This window comes from Chinchilla lanigera, unplaced genomic scaffold (assembly GCF_000276665.1).
Source record: "Chinchilla lanigera isolate Chin_1 unplaced genomic scaffold, ChiLan1.0 scaffold00128, whole genome shotgun sequence".
Classification (NCBI taxonomy): Eukaryota; Metazoa; Chordata; class Mammalia; order Rodentia; family Chinchillidae; genus Chinchilla; species Chinchilla lanigera.
Window position 1 is genome coordinate 4,177,505 of NW_004955529.1, and position 27,108 is coordinate 4,204,612.

Here is a 27,108-nt window from a genome sequence, read left to right on the forward strand (position 1 = left end):
CGGAGAAAAACCAAAAAAAAAAAACCCAAAAAAAAAAAAAAAAAAAAAAGAATAGTGTGAATGGATTGCAGAGTTGTAAGGGGAGTGGAAGGTTAATGACAGATTGTTGATCAACAAACAACACAACATTTGACTGTGTGTAACACTGTACTGAGAAAATCATTAGTGATACATTCACAGAATACCATGTAAAAAATTGGGGAACTATGAACTCTAGCAAGAAAGAAAATTTGAAGAAGCAGAACAATACGCAAATTGACAAGGTAGTGAATACTGTTTTCATAGCAATAATAACATAAGCGCTGAATATTCATTTAGTGTAAAGAAATAGATTTAACTATACTGGTATGGTGGAAGGGAAGAAAGCAGGAGGATTAATAAAAGTAAAAAGGATTAATAAAACTAAAACTTTATATACCAGAAATATCAATAGACAATAATAGAATATTGATAAATCAAGAAATAGCAGCATAAATGTATGCATGTTATTTAGCTATATGGAAGTAAATGCCAGAAGACAAAGCCGAGAGTAGAAAATGGATGCCTCTGGGGATAAGCTTTGGGTGGTAAAGAAGGTTGGGACAGGGAATTGCTATTTATATGCTGCTGAATACTATTTACTGTTTTAAGCTATGTACATGTATTATTTTGATGTAAAAGTTAGAAGTTAATTTTAAAAAGATCAAGTAAGTAATTTTTAAAACAAAGGCAAATTTGCCATTAAACAAAAGTTTAAAAAGGTAGCATCGCAGGAGGTTGCAGGAGACAAACAAGGTGGTGTTGGCAAATGATGGGCCCCACACAGGTATGAATTAAGTTTTTGAGAAGGATAGGAGGGAAAGAAATGTACACAAAATGAATACTAGGAATAAGTTTCAATAATAGGATAACTGAAAGCAGAGGTGATCCCTCTGCTAATTTCTCAATGGCTATTCAAGATATTAGGCAACAGATCAATGATATGTCAGATTCTAAAAATCCCTGGACCTTACCCCCTCTATGGGAGGCCATTACCCGCTCCTCTTGGAAATCTTTGTTGACTATATTTATAATAATCCTGTTGATCTTATCATTTGGCCCATGCATACTTAATTGTTCCTTTGGCTTTGTCTCCTCCAGATTTAAAGCTATATGCCTACCCAAGATAAAAACGTCTTGTGTCTATAGAGAGCCTTTAGATAGACCCTCTGCAGAGTATCTCTGACTGCTGATCAACAACTATGACCCCTTTCAGCCTGAAGAAGCCAGAGTCGTAATTCCCTGTTACTCCCTTATGTCAGTTTGGGTTACTTCTTCAGAGGGGGAAATGTTATAGGCAGCTGAGTTATATAAAAATATTATAGGCAGTCAGACAGGGCCAGGCCCTCAAAGCCAACATGAAAGACAAGATACTTTGAAAATGGAGATATATTTGCTGTGGGCCAGGCCTCAAGACAAAGGACTAAACAAATGTACCCACATACATCCCTAGGTGTAAACATCAGGGATTGATATTCTAAATAGGTAGCAACCACCTTCAAAAAGCCAAAGAGTCACTAGCCCAACCCCCTACAGGAAAAGCCCCTGTTCCGTATTCATGCCTGCTTGCTAGTGACTCACTTCCTTATTTGATTCCAGTTTACTCAATTTTACCTGAACAATTGTATTTGTAATCTTATTGGCTGACCATAGTTTTGTCCCACCTCATGCCCACCTTGTAATTTCCCATTTTCCCCCTATCTGGGACCTGCCTCACCTCGTGGTTTTGCTCTATAAAGTCCCTGGGAAGAGCAAGGTCCTTGGCAACCCACTCGGGCCCCCTTCTGTCCCTCTCTTGGACAGAAGCTTTCTTTCCCTCAGTAAATATATTCTGCTCTTTTTTTTTTTTAAAAAAAAAGGAATACTGAAGGCAATGAATATAAACATTTGAGTCACATGCTAGTAAGAGTGCTGAGTTTATTGATCTAACCAGTCACTGAATTCTATCACTATGACTCATGTAAAATAAAAATTTTAACAAATTTCCTGTAGATCTGCCAGAAATAGCACCTGATACTAAGAATTATGCTATAATGATGATGACAAAACTGAATGTTTAACTGATGGAGGAAAGGCATTACATTCCAACTTGGAGTGTTTTTCCACTGGCAAAAGTTCTACTGAAGTGAGCACGACCATTCCCTTCTGAACTTTCAACGATTCCAAAAAGTTGCTTGGAGGCCTCAATCCTAGTGGAAGATAGCTACACATACAATATAAACACTTCTGTGATTCTTTCATATAAGCACCATCTGCATGGCAACATGTAAAATAAGTTCATCTGAGCTTTTCCCTGTCACTAATATCTGTGAAAATATCCATTCCTTACTTATGGCGGCAAATGACCACATCATTATATTCATAATCTCCCTAGGAAAGGATATGTGACTGGAGATATTTTGAATCAACCTAAAGGGATATTGTTATGGGTGACCAAGGAAAACATACATACATTAGCTATTTAAAGCTATTCTGAAGTCTGGCTTTTGGATACCAGATTTTACAAAATTTGATGCCTTTAGCTTTGTGGAAAGCATTTTACTACACTTGATCTTAGCCAAAAGGCTGAGAAGTGATATGTGGAAAGCATTTGAAATGCAATATAGTTTTATCAAAAAATAGTATCAGGGAGTTGAACATGTAGCTTAGTGGTACAGCACCCTGTTCCCATAGATAAGGTCCTGGATTGGGTCCCTACCATGACAAAAATATAGCATTAAAATAGAATCAATTTCTTATATTGATGTTTTGAAACAACTGGGGCCTGAGGTTGGGGGAGAAAGGTCAAGAACCCTACATTTGTTTGAGCATCAACTATGTGCTGGGCCCTGAGGTGGGTAGTCTTTTTGTTTTTTGTTTTGTTTTTGTCGTTTTCAGACAGGGTTTCATCCCACAGTTCAAACTGGCCTTCAACTCACTTTGTAAGTAGCCCATGCTGGCCTCGAACACATAGCGATCCTCTTGCCTCAGCTTCCGAGTGCTGGGATTTATAGATGTGTGCCATCATGCTGGGTTTAAGTTAGGTAGTTTATATGGTACATCTCATTTAATCATCCTCTTGTATGATACATTGTATGTTTAAGTACAGTTCTTTCCCCATTGTAGAATACTACATTGATATTAACTCAGTTTATTGCTTCAGATGATGCAACTCAACAGAATTATGTTTTATAAACTCACATAATTGATTGAAAGCTTTGGTCTTTTCCACTTTCCCATGCTACCTCCAAATTACAACTTTAAGTTTAAAGTTTAAAAACCTGCAACATTTAGTTTTGGAAGAGCCTGACTTACATTTGCACTATTACCCCTTAAACAGTTTCTTCCACCCACTTGTCACAGTACAGAGGACATGTAGGCAATGAGGAGTCCAGATTAAAGAACTCTCTCCCTGCTCTCCTTTGTCCACTGCTGGCTCTGTATACCTCATACTTTTGATAAAATACTGAAAAAGCAAAAAAATTATATCTAAACAAAAGGTATTTCAGCCTTTAACAAAGGTACATAGGAATCTCAAAATGCACTGTATATAGTAAGATAGAAAGTTACATGTTACCCAACTCTGTTCACTTTCTAAGTAGATAATATTTTCTACTCAAAGATATTAGATTTATTATTATTTAAATCATATCATAACATTCTATTGCTGCTAAAGAAAATTACTAATACTGTGCTATTTTTCCTATTTCTGATAATTGTCCCTCACACCACTCCTACTATTACTATTTTGTTTACATTTTATTCTCTTTACAAGACTTTCCCCATGACATATTTTTTCATGTTGTGGACCTTGTAGTTCATGAAAAATTTTCAGCAAAAATTTTGTTTAGTCTTTACACTGTGAAATAAACATTGATACTCAAATTTTATAAATGAGGATGTTACAGAAGTGCTTAGTATTATTAAAATCACATAGCTTAATGGGAACATAAGTAGGATTGGAATACATATTTTCTTATATTAAAACTACTCCACTTTCTATTGTATGACCAATAACTTCCCAGTGTCAGACTCTTCTTAACCCACTGCTCCACTAATGTTTATATTCCTCATCAAGAAATCTCCGAGTAACTAACTCAAACTCAAGAAGAAACTATCTGCCTCTGTCAGGAGGTAACCATGTATGGCTTTGCAATAACCACTTAACACCTCAATCTATTTATCTGAACAATAAGCATAACAATATTTTTAGAAAAAATAATAAACATGCTAGGCTATCTTGCACAAAGCTACTAAGATTAATTTTATAAAGTACATCTGTCAGTATTTTCCTACTCAATAACCTTCACCCATTAGCCAGGTCTCGTGGCGTACACCTGTAATCCCAGCACTTGGAAGGCTGAGGCAAGAGGATCGTTGCATGCTCAAGACCAGCCTGGGCTACAAAGTGAGCTCAAGGCCAGCCTGAACTGCACAGTGAGACCCTGTCTCAAAAAAGACAAAAATAAATAAATAAAATAAAATGAAATAAAATTAACACTTAAGATTCTCATGAACTATCCTTCATGTATTGTGTTAACACTATGGCATACTATAGTATCTGCTTATCATATGTCTTCCATATTATGAAAAACCAAAACACTATTTCAGAAACCAAAACCGTACTTTTCCAAATCTATGGTTTTGTGCTTATGATTTCCCCGTATGTGGAAATAATGACCACTTTTCAATTCCCAACTTCTCAACTGTAATAGCTTTCCCATCACTAGGACAAAGAGCCTGACACTTGCAATTTAAAAAAGGAGAGATTTATTCGGCTCAGAGTTTCAGAGCGTTCCATCAATATCCGGGAGGTTCCAAAGCACAAATTGGACAGCAGAAGGGCCTGGTGTGGAAAAGTGGCTCAAGCTATGGAAGCCAGGACTTAGAGAGTGGAAAGATCAGGGACAAGAATATATCATTCAATGCCATGCTCCCAGTGACTTACCTCTTTCAATCAAGCCCAATAGTACATTGAGCTATGGATTCATCAATGGAGTATTTTATTGCACAATCAAATTGCCATCCAAAAGCCCAACTTCTGAATCCATGACACTTTGGGGGAAACATTTTAGATCTAAACCATAACATCAAAAACCCTTCTTTGATCTTCCAGATGTAATTAAATTCTCTCCTCTGTGTCCAAAGTATGGCTTTATACCTTTTTTGTGACAGACAAGTTTTCTTTGCATTATATTTATGTGCTTGTCATTTTCCCCTACTAGAGGAAACTAAGACAAAGTTAAGGATTAAACAATTTGAAATTGCTGATATTCAAGCAATGGTGATCTATGAAAGTGACAATTTCAGAAATTTAATCTAATGAAACATTTCTTTTATAGTCATTACCAATCCTTTTAATGTAAGAAATTAAACTTTGGATTGTGTTTTAGAATTATTCTAGAGGCTAATAAGAAGAAACGCACTCAGAGGCATACAAAAGTAAGACAATTACATATAACCTTTTATTTTAGATTGAAAAACATGGATTTTAAAAATCATTTATAGTCCTTTTGATCAATATGGCAAAAGTATATATTTTGAAAGTCTCAGTCTTTAGAAATAATCTCATTATATTTCATATTAAGCAGTTCAAGTTCTTATATCTGAAGATTGCATCTTTATTTTTTCTCATTCTTTTTTTTCTAGTAAAATTTGCCTATGAAAGAGAGCTATTTAAGGTATGGGAAAACACAAATGATACTTGATGCTCTGCTGTTCCAATTATGAATGCTGGATTTATCAGATACAAGATTTTTTTTTCTTTAACACTTGAATAGCAGTTGTTTATAAGATTCCAAAGTCTTCATAACATAAACTATTCACTGAAGATTTTTTTTATCCCAGGAGATTTCTCCTTAGCAACTAAGTGTTAGTTTCTATTTTATTGAGTATATAATAATAAATAAGCATATTTTGACTTGAATTAGTGTGACATATTCTCAAATAAGATATACATGAAATCATTACTAGCTTATAAAATATTACCGTTATAATAATCTTAGGTGCTGTCATTTCCAATTCATTATTCATTTAAGTACCATACTTTATGAAAATATCTTATGTTGTAGCATTTTGGGGCTCATTTTATTTTATTTGTAAAGGTTTCATTTGAGAAAGGGTTTCACTATGCAGTTCAGGCTGGTCTTAAACTCACTTTGTAGCCCAGGCTGGCCTTGAACTGGCAGTGATCCTCCTGCTTCCGCCTCCTGAATTCTGGGATTACAGGCATGCATGCCATACCTGGCTGGGCTCATTTTAGAACTGAGGATCAGCTGAAAGTTATGTATATACATTAATACAATCATATGTTCCCATATAAATTTAATGTATTATTGAATATGAGTTGTTTTGCCTTGAGAAGAAAGTATTTACTTTAAAAATGCTATAACTAAATGCAAATACCAGTGGTGTAACTCGCAATTATTTTGATGAAAATGTAATGTACTAATACGAAATTAAAATTGCAAAAATTAAAAGGCCATCAGTGCCAAAAAGCAATGTATATTGTGCAGTAGGCACTATAGAGAGTAAAAAAAGAGTAAAAAATATAAGTACTTGTATAGTGGTGTGAGAAGAGTTCAAGAATGTTATTTTACTTTGAGAGAGAATCAACTGATCTTACCTGCTCATGTATCTGGTTCGATCCACCATGGCAAAGTTCATTTCCAATGTTTGTAGAAGTTGAATCACTTTCTGTAATGCTTTTGATTTGTTGATTAGAATGGAATTGTTGACAGTGTGAAGAGTGGGTGATCGGGGGCTGCTGGACAATGTGATGAACACAGTGAACCTGAGGGTAGCATTCCTGAAATACATTCACACGTCACACATAAGCATTGGGAATAAATAATGCTAATCGAGAAAAACAACTAAATATATTATTAAAAATTCTATGTGTTCTTTCACATAATAATTCAAATCCCAGAGTTTGTAACTTTGATTAGTGGTATGTTATTTTTCATATTATTTCATTGGCAAAATTTGCATGGAATTCTTTCTTCATTTGACCAGGCATCTGTGCCCATCTAAATATTTATCTACAGGGGCTGGGGATTTAGCTCAGTGGCAAAAGCGCCTGCCTGGCAAGCGCAAGGTCGTGAGTTCGGTTCCCGGTACCGGAGAAAACCCCGCCCCGCCAAAAAATAAATAAATAAATAAATAAATAAATATTTATCTACAGAGGTCAGGGTAGTGCATGTTTGGATTAAATTAATACTCCAGTTAATCTTAACACTACAGCTACAATGAATATTGATTAATCTTTGATGTTTCAACAGGTACTTTAGTATCTAAATATATGATAATACTATACTACAGACAGTATAGGCAAATATAAAATTGGGAAATAATATAATGTAGTGAATTTCAATGTCAGGAGGCATATTAGAGACATGGGGAGGGGAAGAGTTCTTGTGCTAATGAGAATACAGCATGAACTTAAGAGAAAGATTGTAAACCAATGATTGTTGCTACAGATCTAGAAAACATGGATTCTGCATTCTAACTCTAATTATACCACTTGTTCTTTGATCCTGAGAAAATTGTGTCTGTGCATGTATATGTGTGTGTGTATAAAATCCTTTATAAGCCTCACTTCCCTTTGTAAAATTAGACACAGTATAGGTTTTATTGGTTTGTTGAGAGGAGTAAATGCAATATCTGCAAATTGCATAGTATACAATAGATTGGTAATAGACCTTTATTACTATTACTAATTCTCATGATTATATAACCATTGTTATCATCAGCAACTTTATCATTGACCCCAGTAATTTTAAACGTGGGAAACAAACAACAGTTTTCCAGAGAAACATGATTTATTTTACCTCACAGCTAATAAATTGCAGAATTTTACTAGAGTTCATAACTACTAGTTTCTTCTGGATATTAGATTGAATCTACAGGACCTCAGACTATTCTGGAATTTGTTGTTTTTAAACTACACCTTTCCTAACTACCTGTTATATGTCATTGCTTTTCTCTATTGAATATACAGCACAAACTAACAAAGGGCAACTGTTATTTCAGTTCTGAGGATTCCTGTATACTTGAATAGTATGTTATTCCTCTATATTGACAAGAGGCTTCTAGAAGCCTATTTTCACATAGAAAATAGTCTTAATGCTATATTCATGCACCTATAATCAACTTTGAAAGTATAAATTCAATTCTATCGGATTGTAAAAATTTGACCAATGTTAAAATAGTAAAGTACTTCATATTTTAATTTGTTAAATGAAACAATTTTAAGGCTATATTTAATGGAACAACCAAAGTGCAGAAGAATGAATATAGTATTCTCCCTGTGGAGTAACTTGTAAAAGAATATACACACATAATTACAAATATATAGAAGTGCTTTTATATGTGTAGACCAATAAACGTTGAAGAGTGTCTACCTCTGGGATGAGAAAGTAGGTAAAAAAGGTACAAATGAAGCTTATTTTTAATTATTTTCATTTTTATTCTTTTTAATATTATTGTTATATATGAAAATTCTTACTCTATATACAAATTACCATTTCCTGTATAGAAAAATATTTTGAAAGAAATAAAAATATATAAAGAAGCACATTTTATAAATAGAAATTACCTTTGGAAGCATATAAAGATGATAGAATCAATTTGGGGGATTATTACTTGTAGACTCTTCAGATATAATCCACTTTACAAGTGAGTTTACAATAAGTTATTTTCAGGTTTGGAAACTACCCCTATGATACTCACAACTTTTGTACAGTTTTGGGGGAGATGAATGCATTATCTCTTCTTTTTTATTACAAAATATCTTCATTAATGAGAAAAGGTGTGTATAATCAAGTGAATATTCAAATAAGAGCAAGGAGTAGCAGTGTTCTATTAAAGGAGATCTTTAGTTGTTCCATATGCTTAGTGATAATATAATGTGCAGAATATTTATTTTTTTTTATTTCTAGAAAATATGAATTAACAAAGATCTTTTGGGCCAGCCACGCCCATAGAAGCTAGACTGAAACGAAGCAAAGCACTGTCTCCAGAGGAAAGGATGCAAGCTTAGTGGTCAGTCTGGACACCCCTCCCCTACCCAATCAAAGTCTCTCCACTTATGCAATAAGTGGAAGAGCACATAGGCTGAATTCTGATTGAAATACTGTGAGACTGAAAGGACTCTACTTTTGTGTTTTTGTATGTGTGTTTTTCCTTTCTTTTATATCAACATAGTAACTGGTTTTGACCTTCTCACAGCTTCCCTCAATCTTCAACCACACTTTGTTCTCTCATTGTTTTTCACATCCTGGAAAATATTCTCTCAAACCTCCTCGCTACCAGATATAAAAATAATATCAACAAAGTTCTACCTATTTGCTTTCATTTGTTATTATCTGCTTTATCTCGTTTCCCTCTTTTTGATCTTTTTCTTCCCTTTTACCTTCCCTCATCCTTTACAACCAGACAGCAGATTTTTAAGGACTAAAATAAAACAACATTCAATTCAGATTAACATATTGTGGAAAATTGTCTTTCAAAACTGAGAGAGAAATAAATGCTTTCCATGGCAAAGTATAACTTAACAAATTCATGACAACTAAAGAAACTTTACAGAAAGAATCCTAGACAGAGTCAATGAGTCCAATAACACCAAAAGAAAATATCTAATAGAGTTGAGCAGTTAAGCAAAAGGGTAGTTAAGCAAAATAAAGGTATTGTGAACAGAAAAATAATGCAATGAGGTGATTCAATGATATTTTTCAGTAGCAACTCTAAATGTGGTCTTAATTATCTAATCAAAAGACACAGACTGACAGATTGGATCAAAGTCAAAACCCAACTATGTGTTACCTGCAACATTAATAAAGAAAAGCATAGACTAAAAATGAAAGAATGGAAAAAGACACTTCATGCAACAGGAGGCCATTAGCAAGTAGGAGCAGCTATCCTGTATTAAAAAAAGTGGAGAATGAGCCAAAACCGCTCGGAGGAGATGAAAATCACCACACATGATTAAAGTGAACAGTTCACCAGGAAGAGATAAAAATTGTGAATACGTTAACACCAAATGCTGACAAACCAAGTTTTATAAAGTAATACCTGACCTAAAATGTCAGAAAACCATCAACACAATCATGGTTGGAGACTTCAATACCCCATTTATACAAATAAGTTCATCAGATAAAATATCAACAAAGAAATGTCAGAGTTGAACCATACCATCAAAAAAATAAACATAACAGAGTATTTTATCCAACCACAACAGAATACACATTTTTCCCAGCAACACATAGAGCTTTCTCCAAAACAGACTACATCTTAGGCCATAAATCATGTGTAATTAAATACAAAACAACTGAAATAGCCTAATGCTTAATATCAGATCATAGTGCAATAAAACTAGAAATCAACAACAAAAGAAACCACACAAATTATGAAAACACATGGAAAATAATACACCCTTGAATATACAGTTGAGTACAGAAGAAATTACAATATTCCTAAAACCAAATGACAGCTGCAGTACAACATACTAAATCCTATGGGACATGGAAAGCAGTTCTAAGAGGAATACTCACATTAGAAAAATACAGTAATCCCCAATAAATAAGCTAATGATGCATCTCAAAGTCATAGAAAATGAGAACAATTCAATACTTGTTAAAAAAAGAAATTATAAATATCAAAGCAGTATTTATGAAATTAAGACTAAAAATAACAATACAAACAACAAAGAATCTAAGATTGACTTCTTCAAAAGGATAAATATAATTGATAAACCCTTAGGTGAGCTTGCTAAAAGAAAGAAAAGGCTCATATCAATTAAATTAAAATGAAAGACATGAAATCACAATGGACATTACCAAAACCCAAAAGGGTATAAGAAACTACATCAAAAATTTATATTCCAATAAATTGAAGATCCTAGAAAATAGAATAAATTACTATACAATGTGAATTATCAAAATAGAACAAAGAAGACACAAAAACCCTGAGTAGACCAATAATAAGCAATGAAATTGAGGCAAAAATAAAAACCCTACAAACTAAGAAAATCTCAGGACTTGACAGATTCAATACAGAATTTTATCAAAACTTCAGGGCAGAACTAATGTCAGTACTCCTCAAACTCTTCCATGAAATTGAAAGAGAAAGGCAACTACAAAATCCATCCTTGAAAGGCAGCATTACCCTGATACCAAAACTGGACAAGGACTCAACAACAACAACAAAATATAGGTCAAGTCTCTTAATGAACACAGATGCAAAAATCCTCAACCAGATACTTGCTAAAAGAGTACAACAAATCATTAAAAATATCATACATCATGATCATCTTGTTTTCATCCCAAGGACGTAAGAATGACACATGTAAATCAATTGATGTAGCACATACATGTAAATCAATTAATGAACTACACCACAGAAACAGAAGGCCAAATACCATATGATCATCTCAATAGATGCAGAAATATCTTTGAAAAAATGAAACATCAATTCAGGATAAAAATCCTTGATCAAAATATATATAAATGGTCTTATTATAAGCTGATAAAAGTCATTTATGACAAACCCACTGCCAACCTCATACTAAATAGGAAAAAGTATGAAAGAAGTTCCTCTAAAAGGAAGAATAATACAAGAATTCTATTCTCACCTCTCCTTTTAAATATAGTACTCAAAATTTTAGCTAGAGCAATTAGGCAAAAGAAAGAAAAAGGTTTGAATAGGAAAAGTTGAAGTGAAACTATCATTATCTGCATATGACATGATCATTTATATAGGAAATCTAAAAATTTTCATGAGAAACTCTTATAAATAATAATAAATTTATCAAAGTGGTAGGATACAACATACACAAACAAAATTCAATAGAGTGCCTATATAGAAAGAATGAGCCCACTGACAAAGAAATGAAGAAAACAATCCCATTCACAATAGATTCAAAGAATTATATAGTTAGGAATTAATACAATCCCCAAAGTAAAATACCTCTATAATAAGAACCAAATTGCTCTGAAAAAAGAAATGGAACAGGACATTAGAAAGTGAAAAGGTGTACATTGTTCTTGGATATGGAGCAAAATATTCTCAAAATGGCCATGTTAGAAACAATGATATATAATATTAATGTAATTCCATCCAAAATTTCATTGGTATTTTTCAGTGAAGCAGGAAAAAGACTTTACAATTTACATGGAACCAGAAGAGAACCAGAATAGTCAAAGCAATCCTGAACAATGAGAACAAAGCAGTAGTCATTACAATCCCAGACTCAATTATAATACAAAGCCACAGTAGTAAAACAGCATGGTACTTACACAAAAAGAGAAATGTTGACCACTGGCATAGAATAGAGGATGCACAAATAACCAAATTACCTTCAGCTGTTTGATTTTTAACAAAGGGGCCAATAATGTATGCTGAAGAAAAGGTAGCCTCTTTAACAAATGCTGATGGAAAAATTGGTTATTCAAGTACAAAAGAATGAATTCTGATCCACATCTCTCCCTCTCTACTAAAATCAAAAGAAAAAGGTTCAAAGACATAGATAGAAAAATAGAAAAAATAAATTTCCTAAAAGAAAAATTGATAAAACTCTTGAAGACAGAAGCATAGCTAAGGACTTCTTGAACAGAACCCCAATTGCACTAGACATAATACCAAGAAGAAATAAATGTGATTGTACCAAACTAAAACGTTTCTTTGCAGCAAAATAAATAACCCACAAATTAAAAATAGAACCTACAGAACAGAAACAAAAATATCAGCTACTCTACTGACAGAGAACTAAGATGCAGAACATATAAAAACAATAAAAAATTAGTCCCCTTGAAATGAAAAACCCAATAAAAATAGGCAAATGAAATTAATAGCCCCATCACAAAAGAACCAGTCCAAGTGGCCAGTGAGTACAAGAAAGACTTTTCAGTATATTTGGCCATTTGAGAAATGCAAATGAAAGCAACATGGAGATTCTACTCTACTCTAGTAAGAATGGTTATTATTAAGGACCCAGAAAACAAGTGCTGGTGATGTTTTGGTGACAAAGGAACCCTTCTACATTATGTGGGAAATGTAAACTAGTGTGACGACTGTGGAAATCAGTATGAAGATTCTCAAAAAACCCCCTGAAAAGTAGAAATTCCATTTGATCCAGCTATAGCTCTTCTGGATATCATTACCAAAGAGCTAACATCATCATATTGTAGTGACACATGCATACTTTGCATAGTTGTGCATAGTAGCACAATTCATAATAGTTAAATAATGAAAGCAGGTTATATGTCCATCAACAGATGAATGGATAAAGAAAAGGTGAATATATATATATGTATGTATATATATATATATATATATATATATATAATGTATGCACACACAATGGAGAACTACTCAGACACAAAGAGGGGTAAATTTGAGTCATCTGGAGGAAAATGGATAGATCTTTGAGACCATAATACTATGTGAAATATTTCAGACCCTAAAAGTTAAATATTACATGGTTTCTCTAATATGAGACTCAATATATAAATAAGTTAAAAAAAAGATACATGTTAAGAAACGAGGAGGTAGACTTTATGAAGATGGAGAGTGGATCTGGTGAAGGAAGGAGAAGGAAGGCCTGGGCAGCATAGAAAGTAAAAATGATCATAATGAGCTATTTATATATAACAACTAACCATGATGAATGTAATTACTGTATATCACAAACATGCACTACTAAAAATTTCAAAAAGAAAAAAGTAAAGCTCTTTATTCTTTTTCAAACAAGAGACTGGATTCATCATGAAATGATATACTATTTCAAATATTCCTTACTATGTAAAATGGGTAAATCTTATTATTTTAGCACTCAATTGGATAAACATAAAATATTACAATTCAACTACTTAAGGAAAACATCCTCTGGAAGAAAAGACACATTTGATGAACTTGTACCATAATGTCCAGAAATATTTTGGTGCTTCTCTGCAAGATATATAGTCAATATATGTCATATCACCTCTTTAGACTATATTGTTTTCTTAGAAAATCACAGTCTTTGAGATTTGAATATTTATAATTTTGAAAATTTGTTTCCTTTCATTTTTACTGTGATCAAGTAAGTAATAATATGATAGTTCTTAAAAATCTGGTAACTACTTCCCATAAGTGCTTATAAAAATATGTTCTCATGCTAAGAAGTTTAAAAAAGGAAAATATAATACATTTCAGTCAGTTTTATTTGTATGTGAGAAACATTTTGTTATTCATTGATTTGATGTTCTTTATCTCTTTATGGGTAGAACTGTTGCCTACCTTCAAGGTATGTTGACATTCCAATCCCCAGTAATTTAGAATGTGCCTGCATTTGGAAATGGGTTCTTTAGAGAGATAGTCAAGTTAAAATGAGGTCTTTAAAATGGGCCCTAATCAAAATGACTGGCATCTTTATAAAAAATGAAAAATTTGGGCACAGGTAGCCATACATAGAGGAAAGTCAATGTGAAAGTGCATATGGAAGATTCTACGTGAAGACAAAATTTGGAGTGGTTCATCTACAAGATGAGGAATATCTGCTGTCAAAACCTAGGAGCCAGGCGTAAAAGCATATTCCCTGGCACTTCCCATGGCCCTTCCCACACAATGGTATCATATTTCTGGCTTCCAGAACTATGAGACAATAATTTCTTTCTGCTTTAAACCACCCAGTTTGTGATACCTTGTTATAAAATTCCTATAAAACAGATATATTACCCTAATTCAAAAATGTCTAAGAAAGAATCTCATAATTTAACTGGGCTTGGAATGCTTGTATGAATCAAGCAGAACAATGTAAACCCTCTGCTGGTTCCAAAAACAATTGCATAAAGGACTTTGGGCTCGAGATGCTATGTAATTACCACAGCCCTGCTGTGATTTCGTACTCTGTACTTGCTTTCTCCATTGAGCGTCATAGAAGTTTGGAATGTGACTTGCAGCTTTAGTTTTCTAAACCTTTCAGAATATACATTGTTTTACATATCTTTTCATATATATCATTCATTTAAAGTTCATTTATATTGAACAACCAAGATAAAATTATGTTTTAAATTATTATTTTGTGAGATCAGAATCACTTTAAAATAAAATATACAATATGTTAAGATATATGCACAAAGTACACATTCTACCATTTTTTTCTCATTTTCCTTTTTTTATTTTAGAGGGAGAAAAACAATAACATAACAACAACAAAGACCAAAACAAGGTCTTGCTGCGTAGTTCAGCCTGGCCTCGAACTCACAGTGATCTTACTGCCTCAGCCTCTCAAGTGCTAGAGTTTTAGGCATGTGCCACCACACCTGACTGACTTCATATATCTTAACATTAGTTTCCCTTTTAGAGAAATACAGACGGTAATATTTTACATTACAAAATGAATATGAAAGTATTAAAGATGGAAGGAAGAGCTGCAGCCACATTGACATACTAATAATCCATGGTGGCCTTGCTTGGTCCTTGATTTTTTTTGTTGGTTTTTTTTTTTTTTTTTGGTTTTTTGGTTTTTCTCCGGTACCGGGAACTGAACTCATGACCTTGTGCTTGCCAGGCAGTTGCTTTGCCGCTGAGCTAAATCCCCAGCCCTAAAATCTGTTTTGTTTTGTTTTTCTTTCTGTACCAGGTATTGAACTCATGCCCTTGTGCTTGCCAGGCAGGCACTTTGCTGCTGAGCTAAATCCCCAGCCCAAGAAACTTTCCCCAAGGCCTGTTAGGAGCCAGGAAATATATTGCTTTTTTGTTTGTTTGTTTGTTTGTTTTCCAGTGGTCCTTAAAAATTGAATGGTATTTCAACTCTATTAAAGTTATCATAATTCAAAATTTTATACTGATGCAATAAGTTTTTCAAAGCATTATTTATCTGATTTATATTTCTTTTTTCCACGTTTCTAATTTTTTCATACCTCTGTTATATTCATAATTCAAAATTGTATAATTTTATGGTTTAAAGCAAATACTACTTACTTGATCTGTATTTAGCTTTTCCACTTTTCTTATTGTTTTTTCATAAATAACATTGTTTCCTGGGAAGATATGGTTTCCTCTCATGAATGGAGACAGTGGTTCCTATGAAAACAGTAGACTATGTTTTAAAAAAAGTTGTATTTTCCAATAAAGCTCAAATGAAGCAAATATCAAAGAGCTAGTAGCTGTTGTGGTACTAGCAGTTTTCAGGAGGAGAATATAATGATATTTGAATAATATAAATAGATATTAATATAGATTGATAAGAAAGCAGTAATAAGTATAGTCCACTTTATCAAAGAGAACAGTATGAATTTCTCTTTCTCTCTTTTACTAGGTCTTTTGGGGAGACTGAAAGGGAATAGGAAAGTTTTTTCTCTGTTCTAAGGCAAGCTATAATTTTTCTTCTAAGGCAGACAAACCTGAAGTCAACCTCATTTACACTGGGTTCACTAGCAAGTTTCTGTGAAAAATTATCAGAGAAATACAAAATAAATATAATTCCCAAGCTACTGAGCCATAAAGTAGAACTATATAAAATATTTTCTTTTCAATACTCAGTTTGAGTACCCTTAAAAGTATACAATTCCTGTGATACTTATCAAGGTTGAGACTCTCAGTACAACATATGTTTTAAACACTAAGAACAGAGCAGAAGCTTTAAGAGGCTGTGTATCTCTATGTAATCAACTAGAGTGCTGTAGGGTTACTCAGTTGCTTAGAAGATACCAGGCAATTAAATAAAGGCTTGTGACATGTCCAAAGCCTGACTGAAACCAGAGACAGACTAATAAGAATCTAATTAGGAGTCTAAAAATAAATGTGACATACGCTACAATCTTTTCCCTTCCTGTAGTTTTCATTTGAATCTTGTGTTATGAGAGCTAGGGTCGTATTGTTTGCTGATGTGACACAAAATAAGAATTATATTCATTTATTTTATAATATAGGAAAATAATATAGAAGTAGTTGTAGCCAAGGCCATTACCAATCATGTGTTTAGGAACATTTTAAAATAAACACAATTTACTAACACTTTTGAAGTATACTATTGTAAATATTCTTAGAGCAACTGGAATAATACACTGGTTGTTTAAAAGGAACATACTGTTGAAGCAAAAGTTGCACTCTCCTGGCATCCAAGTTTGAATAAAGGGTGTTTTAAGTAGATGGTCCTTGGGTACTGTGCTAAGACAAATATAGTAACTAAATTTCACTAGTAGTTGAGTTATTAAATCTAAAGATGGATTATATTTAGAAACATTCTTAAAAAATCTAGCTTGTGATTTTAGTTATTTTTAAAGAGTCTCTTTAGTGGTTATATGCAATCATGTAACATATACTTCACTACCTTATAAGCACAATGTACTTTGCTAGTGGTATGAGGCATACATACATTAATCAGACTCATCAGGAACATTTGATATTGATTGGATTTCATACAACTTGGCAGACAGCTTTCTTTTTTTGTATTGTCCTCAAGCTATAAACGATACTCAGATTTTTAAAGGATGGTAAACAAAAGACTATCCAAGGCCCTGTGTGTCTTGGAACCATAAAAATTTTACCATCTGGGTCTTTACAGGAAATTTTGTAAATCTCTGATCTAGATAATATGTGAAGGCAAACATCTATCACACAAAGTAGAAGGTGACAGGTGCCAGCAGAGAAACATAAAAGAACTTCCAGGGTGGTGTTCAGAGGAGTAAAAACTGAGCTCTATCTAGTAGCGCTCAGTTGGAAACTTAGATGAGAGGTCTTTTGAAAGAAAGTTAAGGCGATCTTTGGCTATAAGGAGATGAAAGAGAATGGTATTCCAAGCAAATTAAACAAAAGAATTCAAGTAGCCAAGTTTAGAAAAATGTAGGTTGTATGTAGGGGATATATTTGGGGTAGAGCGCTTTGTTGTGTAAGATGCAAAAAAAATTAAGTTTTTTAAAAGGGTGAATGAAAGGGTAGATGAAGTTACCAGAAGTATATTTCAGGAAGATTAAGTAGAAAAAAATACAAGTGAAAAGACCAGTTATGAGATTATGTTAAAAAATCAAGGACAACATTTTTCAAAGATGATTCTGACATCTTGAACCTGAGGAATCTACTACATGGCCAATGGTTCCACAAACAAAAACATCAAGACACTGGGGTTTGTGTGCTTCTTCTAGGAATCTAAGATCTAGTTATCCAATTTCAAGAAGGCCAGCTCTTATTTTCTAATTCATATTTGTATTCCTCATAACACATATTAATTCCTTCAAAATGAATTAAATAATTTCAAAGAACTACCAAAGAGACTCTAACAAAAAAAATATAGCTCAATGTTTAGAGCAATGATGAGCATGTGCAGCACCCTGGGTTCCGTTTCCAGGCCCGATACATGCACACAAGTGCAGGTGAGCAATCGGGTGTACACATCCAGCACAGTTGAAAGTACAGGTTTGGAACTAAGTGGGGATTTCAAGGCTGCATAACTAGTTTCCAGGACCACTTACTTAAAGGCGTTAGTTGAAACCATCCACTGAGGGCTGGGGATATAGCTCAATAGCCCAGTGCCTGCCTGGCAAGCACAAGGTTGTAAGTTTGAATCCCAGTACAAACCGCCCCCACAAAAAAGAAATCATGCAGTTTCTAAAAAGGCAAGTGAAGACCAAAGACAGAACTAGACAACACTTAAGAGACTGAGAATCGGAAGAGAAAAATATTATGGAAATTATGAGGAGAAATTTTTGGGGAGGGGTAGGGAGTTGAATGGATAAATGTTTCAGAGATAGGAACTAGTGAGAACTACAATGTGGATTGGATTTGGGGTTATTATAAAACAATTTAGTTTGATTACAAAAATCAGTAGGACCAGGTCCAATGGAGAAAATATTATTTCTGTTTTTCCTCCAATGTCTATGTGCTTTGGAAACTTAGGTAAGTCATTAACCTTCTCTGAAATTCAGTTTGCTTATCACAGGGACAGTGATGTACCTTAAGATACCCTTAATCTTTATGTTTAATATTGAAGTGTCATTGGTTTTTAATAATGTAGTCATAATATTTAAAATACACACTGTAATAATTTTGGTCTAGTGATATAGCTTAGCAGCATAAATTCCTACTTGGCAAGGCCAGGTCTTGAGTTCAATTCTCGGTACCAAAAAAGTCTTTTTTGTATCCCACTATAACATTTCTAGGTTATTAAGTTTAAAATGTACAAAAATAGGCTTATTGAAGGTTAGAACTTTATAGATTTTGAATATCACATTGTAAATCAACAGATGATTGCATGAGAATGACTGATACTAATTTTTATCTTAAGGATAAATACATCTTCTAAGAGAGAATAAACAAATATAGTAAGAGCATGAAGATTTCTTCTTTGTAAACTACAGTTTATTGTCAATATTCGACAATTAATGTTTTTAAGAGGAAAGTTGATTTAAGAATTAAAGTTTCAATTTTGTTAAGTGTAACTGGATCTTATTATTTGAAAGGGCTTATTTTAAGAGCTCTCAAATTTAGAAGATTATTCCCCAATCTTTACAAAAGTAAAAGCAAATATTAATATGAATAAATCATTCCAAGCAAAAAATTAGCAAAATAACTTTGATCAGAAGCTTATGGTTTCTCAAAAAATAAGATTCTGTAGCTTTAATATTTTGGCAGCTTCTTTTGTTCAATCAGTACATTTGGATTGGTGCCAGTTTCATTCTAAAAATTAGCAGGTGTTGTCACAATGGCTGATCTTATCATTCTAATTGTTACTTTTAGAACTTTAGGCAGGAGATCTCACATTTAACAAAGTATATAATCCCCAACATTTACTTTGCTGTTCCCAGGCCACAAAGCTGTGCTGGAGAAAAATTTTTAAAAGACTTATTCATTACAAGTTCAAGTTATCAAGTTCTCTAATTTCAAGTAGGCCTCCCAATCTTTGTAATCACGCTGTATTCATCAAATTCTACAAGTCTTTTCATTTTTCTGAATACCCTGTTCTCATGCTCCCTCGTTGTCCTATTTATGGAGAAGACCAAGGCAACCAGCCACTATGATCTCTCCACGTTCCCCTACACTGTAACAATCTCTCTTCAGTTTCTGTTCCTTGCATGTCATTTAAGAGAAAGACACATATTCTTGTTTTCCTGAGGTCACTTCTGTGTACCTGCAATTCAGATCCTTTAGCCTTCCTTTCTATGTTTGCTTTGCCTGCATATACCTCTCCAAGGGTCTCTAAAATTCTGTTTTCTCCTCTTTAGCCACCACCACATCTCTTTCCTTTGACCAATATGTTTTTCAAAAAAGTAATGCTCACTCATTTCCTTTTTTGTCAATTATTTATTAGTACATGTTTGCAGTACGCCATGCATACATTCATTGTGGGCTCTCATTTTGTCTTGATAGGCTTCCACAAGTACTGCATACTAAAATTACTTTCTCCAGCATCACCATTGCTTTCTGAATGACAAACTGATTTTCAAACCTCAGCCCCTGCTGCCTTTTGGTCATTTGAGATAGGTGGCCGCTCCCTTTATATTTGCGATAGTTACTGAGCTTGCACTCTTTTCTGATAATACTACTTCCTATGAAAGTAGCTCCTTCTGTTGCATTAAGGTAGGTATTTTTCATGGTTCTTTCTTTAAATATTTTACATTTTTATTTGTATACATTTTCAGTCCATAATAATTACAATCATTCTGGGAATTTGGTACATATACATAACATAGCTTAAATTTTCTCACTTCTGCTTCCTCTTCCCTCTTCCCCACTCCTGTGGTCCCCTTCATTTTTGAAAAAGAAAAGCTTCTGCACAGCAAAGAAAACCACTAACAGAGTAAAGACAAGCTACAGGATGGGAAAAAATTGCCACCTACTCTTTAGACAAAGGATTAATATCTAGAATATATAAATTAAAAAATTACATTCCCCCAAATTTAAATGGGCACTTAAAATGGGCAATTAAAAATGGGCATCTGAAATTTTTAGGTGTTTCTCAGATGAAGAAATACAAAAGCCAATAAATACAAGAAAAAATTGTCAATATTGCTGGCATTTGAGAAATGCAAGGTAAAACAACACTGAGACTCTATCTCATTCCAGAAAGAATGACTACTATCAGGTAATGAACGAATATCAAATGCTGCTGAGGCTGTGGAGAGAAAGGAACAAGCCTTTCTCAACTGTTGGTGGGACTGAAAACTGATATAATCACTAAGGAAATCAGTATGGAGATTCCTCAAAAAATTCAAGTAGAAATTCCATTTTTCCCAGCTATACTTCTTCTACATATCTTCCCAAAGGAGTTAAACACATCATACTCAGTGATGTATGAATGCCCATGTTTACAGCAGCACAACGCATAATAGCTAAATCTTGGAAATAGCCGATATATCCACCAACAGATTAATGGATGAAGAAGTAGTACAGTATTTATATACAGTGGAGTACTACTCTGCCATAAAAAGATAAACTTCACTCCTTTGTAGGAAAATGGACACACCTCAAGACCATAACACTAAATGTTAAGTGAAGTAACTCAGACACACAAGCTTAAATATAGCATGGTTTCTCTTATATGAAAAAAATATATATATATATATATAATAAAAGACAGATAATAGAAAAAAAGAGAAAGAAAAGGTAACCTAATATAAACAATGTATCTAAAAGTATATCTTGACTTAGTACAATTATTTTACATGCTTATATGCTCTTTGACCTATTAGTCTTGTTCTCAATCTGTATGTATGATAATTAAATTTACAAGGTTTCATAAGTAAATAAAATTAATGATGGACACCCACAGTGTGTCAGCCCGGGATGGGATGAATGCTGGACGTCTGCAGGAAGCCCATTCAATCTGGGCTCTGCCTCTCTGACCAGCGTGCAAGGCAGGAGAAACCTCAGGCACACTCTAGGGCCTTGGTGGCTAATCCACCACAACCATAGTGTGTCGGCCCGGGCTGGGCTGAACCCAGAACATCTGCGGTAAGCACAGTGAGTCACAGCTTTGCCTGCCAGCCCAGCGAGCAAGGCAGGCGAAACCTTGGGCACCCTCTGAGGCCTAGGAGGCTCCCCACCACACCCAGAGTGTGTCTTTGGGGCTGGGCCGAATGTCACCCAGTGAGATACTCTGGTGCCTCCAACACAAGGCCGTGACACACGTGCATCCCTGGACAACTTCTGGCACTTTGGTGGTCACTGCCAGAACAACTCACACACCCCTGGTAGCTCAGCTGAAACCAGAACATAGTCAGTGGCCTTGGGGAGCTCACCCTCACCACACCTTCCAGTGTAGGAAGCAGGCTCTGTCCTGGGCAACATCTGAAGCCTCAGTGAACTCGACCTGGATCTGCTCCCTACTCTTAGGGAAGCTGGGCTCTAAAACCTGCTTTCTCTGAAATTTGTATTGCTACTCTAACTTTCTCTTGATTAGTTTAGCATAATGTACATGCTTCAACCTCTTTATGTGTGTCTTTATATTTAAAGTGAGTTTCTTAATATCAACCTATATTTACTTTGTTATCAATTATGACTACCTGGAAATTTTTTTTATCTCTTTTATGTTTTATTTTATTAAATACATGATTTTTTGGAAAACAAGTTTGCATTTAATAAAGACAAAGGCACTGGAATTAAAGGTCACTAGAACTGTCACCTGTTTCTTCGATCGTCTGCTTTTTCACTATATTTTCTTTGCTTTTGCATTTGAAAACTTTTTAAATAAAATATGTTCAAATTACTGATTCTTTCCTCAGAGCTTCATAAAGGCTTTCTTCCATTTATTGCAGTGTTTCTTTTTATTTTTTTAGGAATACATATTGCTTGAATTTTTTTGGTAGAATTTTTACCTCTCTGCCTAAACCTCATGTTCATGTATATTCTCCATTTTCTCCATTCTTTGAATATATTACCTAATTATTTTAAATTCCCTTTCTAATAATTCTAAAATACTTACTGTGTCTAAATTTGGCTCTGATGGTTGCATTATCTGTGCTTTTGCCATTTTTCACTTCAAGATGCAAGAGCTGGACTTTGCCTTTTATTTGTGTAAGTAGATCGTTCACATTGCAAGTGATTTTTGATATAATTTGATAAATGGCATATCATACATGCTTAATTTTAATTTTGTAATTATGACCTTCATGTTTTCAATATACACTTACAACTAATATAAATGAACTCACAATTATTATTGTACCACTTCATGGGTAGTATATGTACCACACACTCCATTATTTCAAAGAGATCACACAATCTAGCTTTCCTTTCCCCTCCTTTCTTAATCTTTTTGGTCGGGGGATCAGATTCCTAGGATTGCAAACTGAAGAGGTTAATTATTAACTTATCTTTTAACTTTTCCTTTTTAATTCTCTATACTAATCCATTATCAAATCTTGTTAAAGCTACCCTTAGAATTGATGTCAAAAAGAATGCAATAAATTCAGAAGGCCATAGCAAGCCAAAATTATTTAAAGCTTTGTTTCTTCATAGTAAATGGATGATAAAGTAATGTTAATCATATACCTTAAATATCACAATAAATCCTTCCCTAATTTCCCCCAGTAAATTTGTTACCATATATTTTTATGCTGTTATTTGTAGATATATCTTATTTACAGTCCTGAAATTATAAGTTCCTTTGGTTTGGAAAACATATCTTATTTCCTTATTTCTATCTGAAGTGTGTATAGTCTTCTTATCATAGCAGGGGACCCACAACTGGGAAACTAATGAAACTGATAAATATCAAATTTGGTTTTATCCACTGGTGGAATAAAAATATTTTCTTCATTTCTGGTCAAGTAATAAACTAAGATGCATACATTCTTTGACCAAAATGATGACACGTAGAGAATAAGGACACCAGAAGAAACACAAAATGAAGAGGCAGAACAGAAATAGAAGAAAATCATAAGGAGAGTAGTAGCTTAAGATCAATTTAATTACAGGGAGAAGAAAAAAAGATTTGAGAAGCTGAGAGGTGAAAGGGAAAAATTGCTATTTAAGAGATCCAACTGATAATAAATATAATTAAACTAGCATCTTTCCCTAGGTGGATTTAAAAGAAAAAAAAATAACAAGCAAAGAAAGAAAGAATACCCTTAGAAAAGAAATACATGTAGGCAGACTTTTCTAGTTACATTGGTAAAGCAGTTATGTTATTTTTTTCTTAACAAAACATAAGGCTTAAAATTTGTCTTATTCCTCAGTGAAAGAATTAAAAGCTGTAAAACGCCTAATTTTCCTCAATATTCTGCTGGATTTTCCTGAGAAGTTCTTCTGTTTGTGGTGGAACACAGCCCACAATAATGAGTTCTTACAGAGGCAAGCCCAGTGCTTCAAATATGTCATTTACTTTCAAATACACTTGCAATTTCCTGGCCTTTGTAATTACACGGTGGATAAAAGTATATGTGGGTAAGTATTTGGTAACTAATTCACCTCTATCCTCAATTATCTTTAATTTATATTTTTTTCCTCCCAGCTGTGTTCAATTCAGTACCAATTCTGTCATTTTGGAACTGAATTTTTTCACCAGCGAAGAATTTAAATTTTGAGAATTTTGGGACCTTAATTTTGTTCATTGCTCTTACCTCTGTTCTTATGGAAAAATGTGGTGCAGAGTAGGTATTATGGCTTAAATATTAAATATCCCCCAAAGATTCATGAATCGAGGACTTTATCCCTCATGCAGCAATGTTCAGAGCTGGGGACCTAGAGTGGTGGATGGATCATGAAGGCACTAACATCCTGTTCTTAGCTGAATGGGTTATTAACACACATGGTCCTTTTGGAGAAAGTGGTCACTGGGGGGCATGCCTTTGAGGAGTGAGTCTCTTCTTGGGTTTTACCTCTTTCACTTGGCTTCCTGGCTGCCCTGTGTTGAGCATGTACTTTCTACTATGGCATTTCTACCTTGGAGCCAGTGAACTATGGATGGAAGCTTCTGAAATTCAAATAAGCATTTTTCCTTTAAATTGTATATGTAAGGTATTCGGTCCAACCCATAAAAGGTTGACTAGTATAGTAGACAGGTGATAAATATTCATTGAATATATGACTAAATGTCCCTGTACGTTTGTTTTCCCACCTTTCTAAAAAGGATTAAATGGGATGCAATATATAAATTGCCTAGCATGGGATATATAACCAATATATATTAATTTTTCCTCTTAAAGAATAAAGACACATCCAAAGTCACAAGACTTGCTGACAAAGTGGATTGAAATCCAAATGATTTGATGTTTAATGTTTCTCAGTATATCCTAGACAGGCAGGGTAAGTTTTACATTTTGAATAAAAGTGCTATATTAGAATTAACTATTTGAAAGCCCGAGATATGAAGTAGGTCGTGCACCTTAGTATGCACATCCTTCATTTCGTATGTGAAAGAACAAAGGAGAGGGGAAAGAAGATGAAGAAAACATAAAGCAATTGGTCAAACAAGAAAAAGAGATACACTACATTCTCACAGGCCCTTCTTGTCTCCACATACACCCCTCCACACATTTCAGATTTGTTGCTTAAATTCTTACTGCTGTAGCAAAAGAAAGAACTGTTTTATTTGTCAGGGGGTCACCTTTCTATTTTTCCATGGTGTATGGTTTATATCTAAATGTCTCCCTGAAGCCTCATGGGATCATAGGTGGGACCTCTGGATAGTGATTAGGCTGTAGGAACATTAGAGGTGATTTGCTGCTAGGAGATGGGACCTGATCAAAAGTGATGGGTCATGGTGGGCATGACTTAGAAGGTTATATCTCCCTGCTCAACTCTTTCCTTCCTTCCTGTTCTCTGCTTCTTTCCTACCATGCAGTGAGCAGCTGTCCTTCACCATGCCCCTGTGGCATATCAAACTATGAAGCCAGCTGACTGGACTGGAATGTGAGCAAAAATAAATCTTGCTTTAAGTTGTAGGTGTCAGATATAGTGGCTCAGCAATGATAAAGTGATTAAGACAGATTTTGGTACCAGAGATGTGAGGTGATTACTGTGATGTTGTCTGACCATGTGGTTCAGAAACCTTTGGAAGTAGGAGAAAATTCAAAAGGTATGGAGATATTGGAGAGAAAGCCCTACAGTGTTGTAGGCTGAGGCTGATGGGAAATTTTCATCAAAGCTCAAGAAGACCAGAATGCTGTTAGAAATGCACATGGTAAAGACTGGGCTAAGGAGGTTTCGGTTGGGAACAAGCACTCCACTGGCAATTGGACTTCAGCCCAAGTGTGATATTTACTGGCAGAATATTTGTCTACATTTTTCTCATGTCCTGAGACTTTGTAGGAGACTGGGATAAAAGGCAGCAAACCAATTAGTCTGGCAGAGGAAATTTCAAAGCAGCCCAACCTTAAGGTGATAACAATGTTATTGTTTGCTGCTTTTAGAAAGATCTACTATGGGAAACAGCAGCGAAATGCTTATTTAAAAAATTTCTGGTTTTGGCAGGAAGTACCAGCAAAGACTCAGAAGAGGAAAGCTTGGTTGCTGAAAGTATTAGCAATAAAAAGAAGGCAAGTACTTTACAAAAGGATAATAAGAAAGATGACTTCAGGGCACACGAGGAACTAGAAAGGCCCTACCCTGTGAAACTCAAATATGTGAAAGAGCAAGACTTTGCTTTTAGAAGAGAGCCCCCGGGCACTGTGCTTAAAAAGGGCCACATAGGAAATTTGGGATTCAGTTCACATACCTCAGCTATCAAGGCACTTGCAGAACTTTGTAGCCATGCTACAAGGGTCCCTAGCTACTGCTCAAGTTGGCAGTAGACACCGGAATTGTCCACATAGTGTTGCAGAATGCAGACGTACAGAATACAAGAGTTGTGATATCAGGAAGGCTTTCACCTAGATTTCAGAAGGCCTGTGGGCCAGCCAGTATGCCCCTGAGAAGGTAGTGCATGAAGTTGTGAGAGTGAAGCCAATGGGCAGTGGAGACCCCAGCATATTGGAGAAACCAGAAGCATGGATTGTCTGAGGGAAGCCACAAGGAGTATGCAAACCCAGCCCAAAGGAGAAGTCATGAAGTGTACAATCACCAGCAATGCCATAGGGGCACAGCCACCCAAGCCCTTTGGAGTTCACATCTCATGGCTACAACTTGCCTTAGTTTGTCAACAAAGAGCAACAGAATGTAATGTTTGCTCTGCTGGGTTCTGGTCTTGCTTTGGTC

At 34.5% G+C, this 27,108-nt stretch overlaps 1 protein-coding gene across 3 annotated transcripts in view; it reads right to left on the reverse strand.

Annotated features, from left to right (window-relative positions):
- Positions 1-27,108, reverse strand: part of Pof1b (premature ovarian failure, 1B) — an 86,797-nt gene that overhangs the window by 39,759 nt on the left and 19,930 nt on the right. For all 3 annotated transcript variants that reach the window (XM_013507536.1, XM_013507535.1, XM_005410090.2), the window contains 2 exons: positions 15,958-16,059; positions 6,623-6,805 (listed from right to left, as the gene is read on the reverse strand). In XM_013507536.1, the coding sequence (XP_013362990.1) occupies positions 6,623-6,805; positions 15,958-16,059 (285 nt within the window). The remainder of the gene's footprint in view (positions 1-6,622; positions 6,806-15,957; positions 16,060-27,108) is intronic.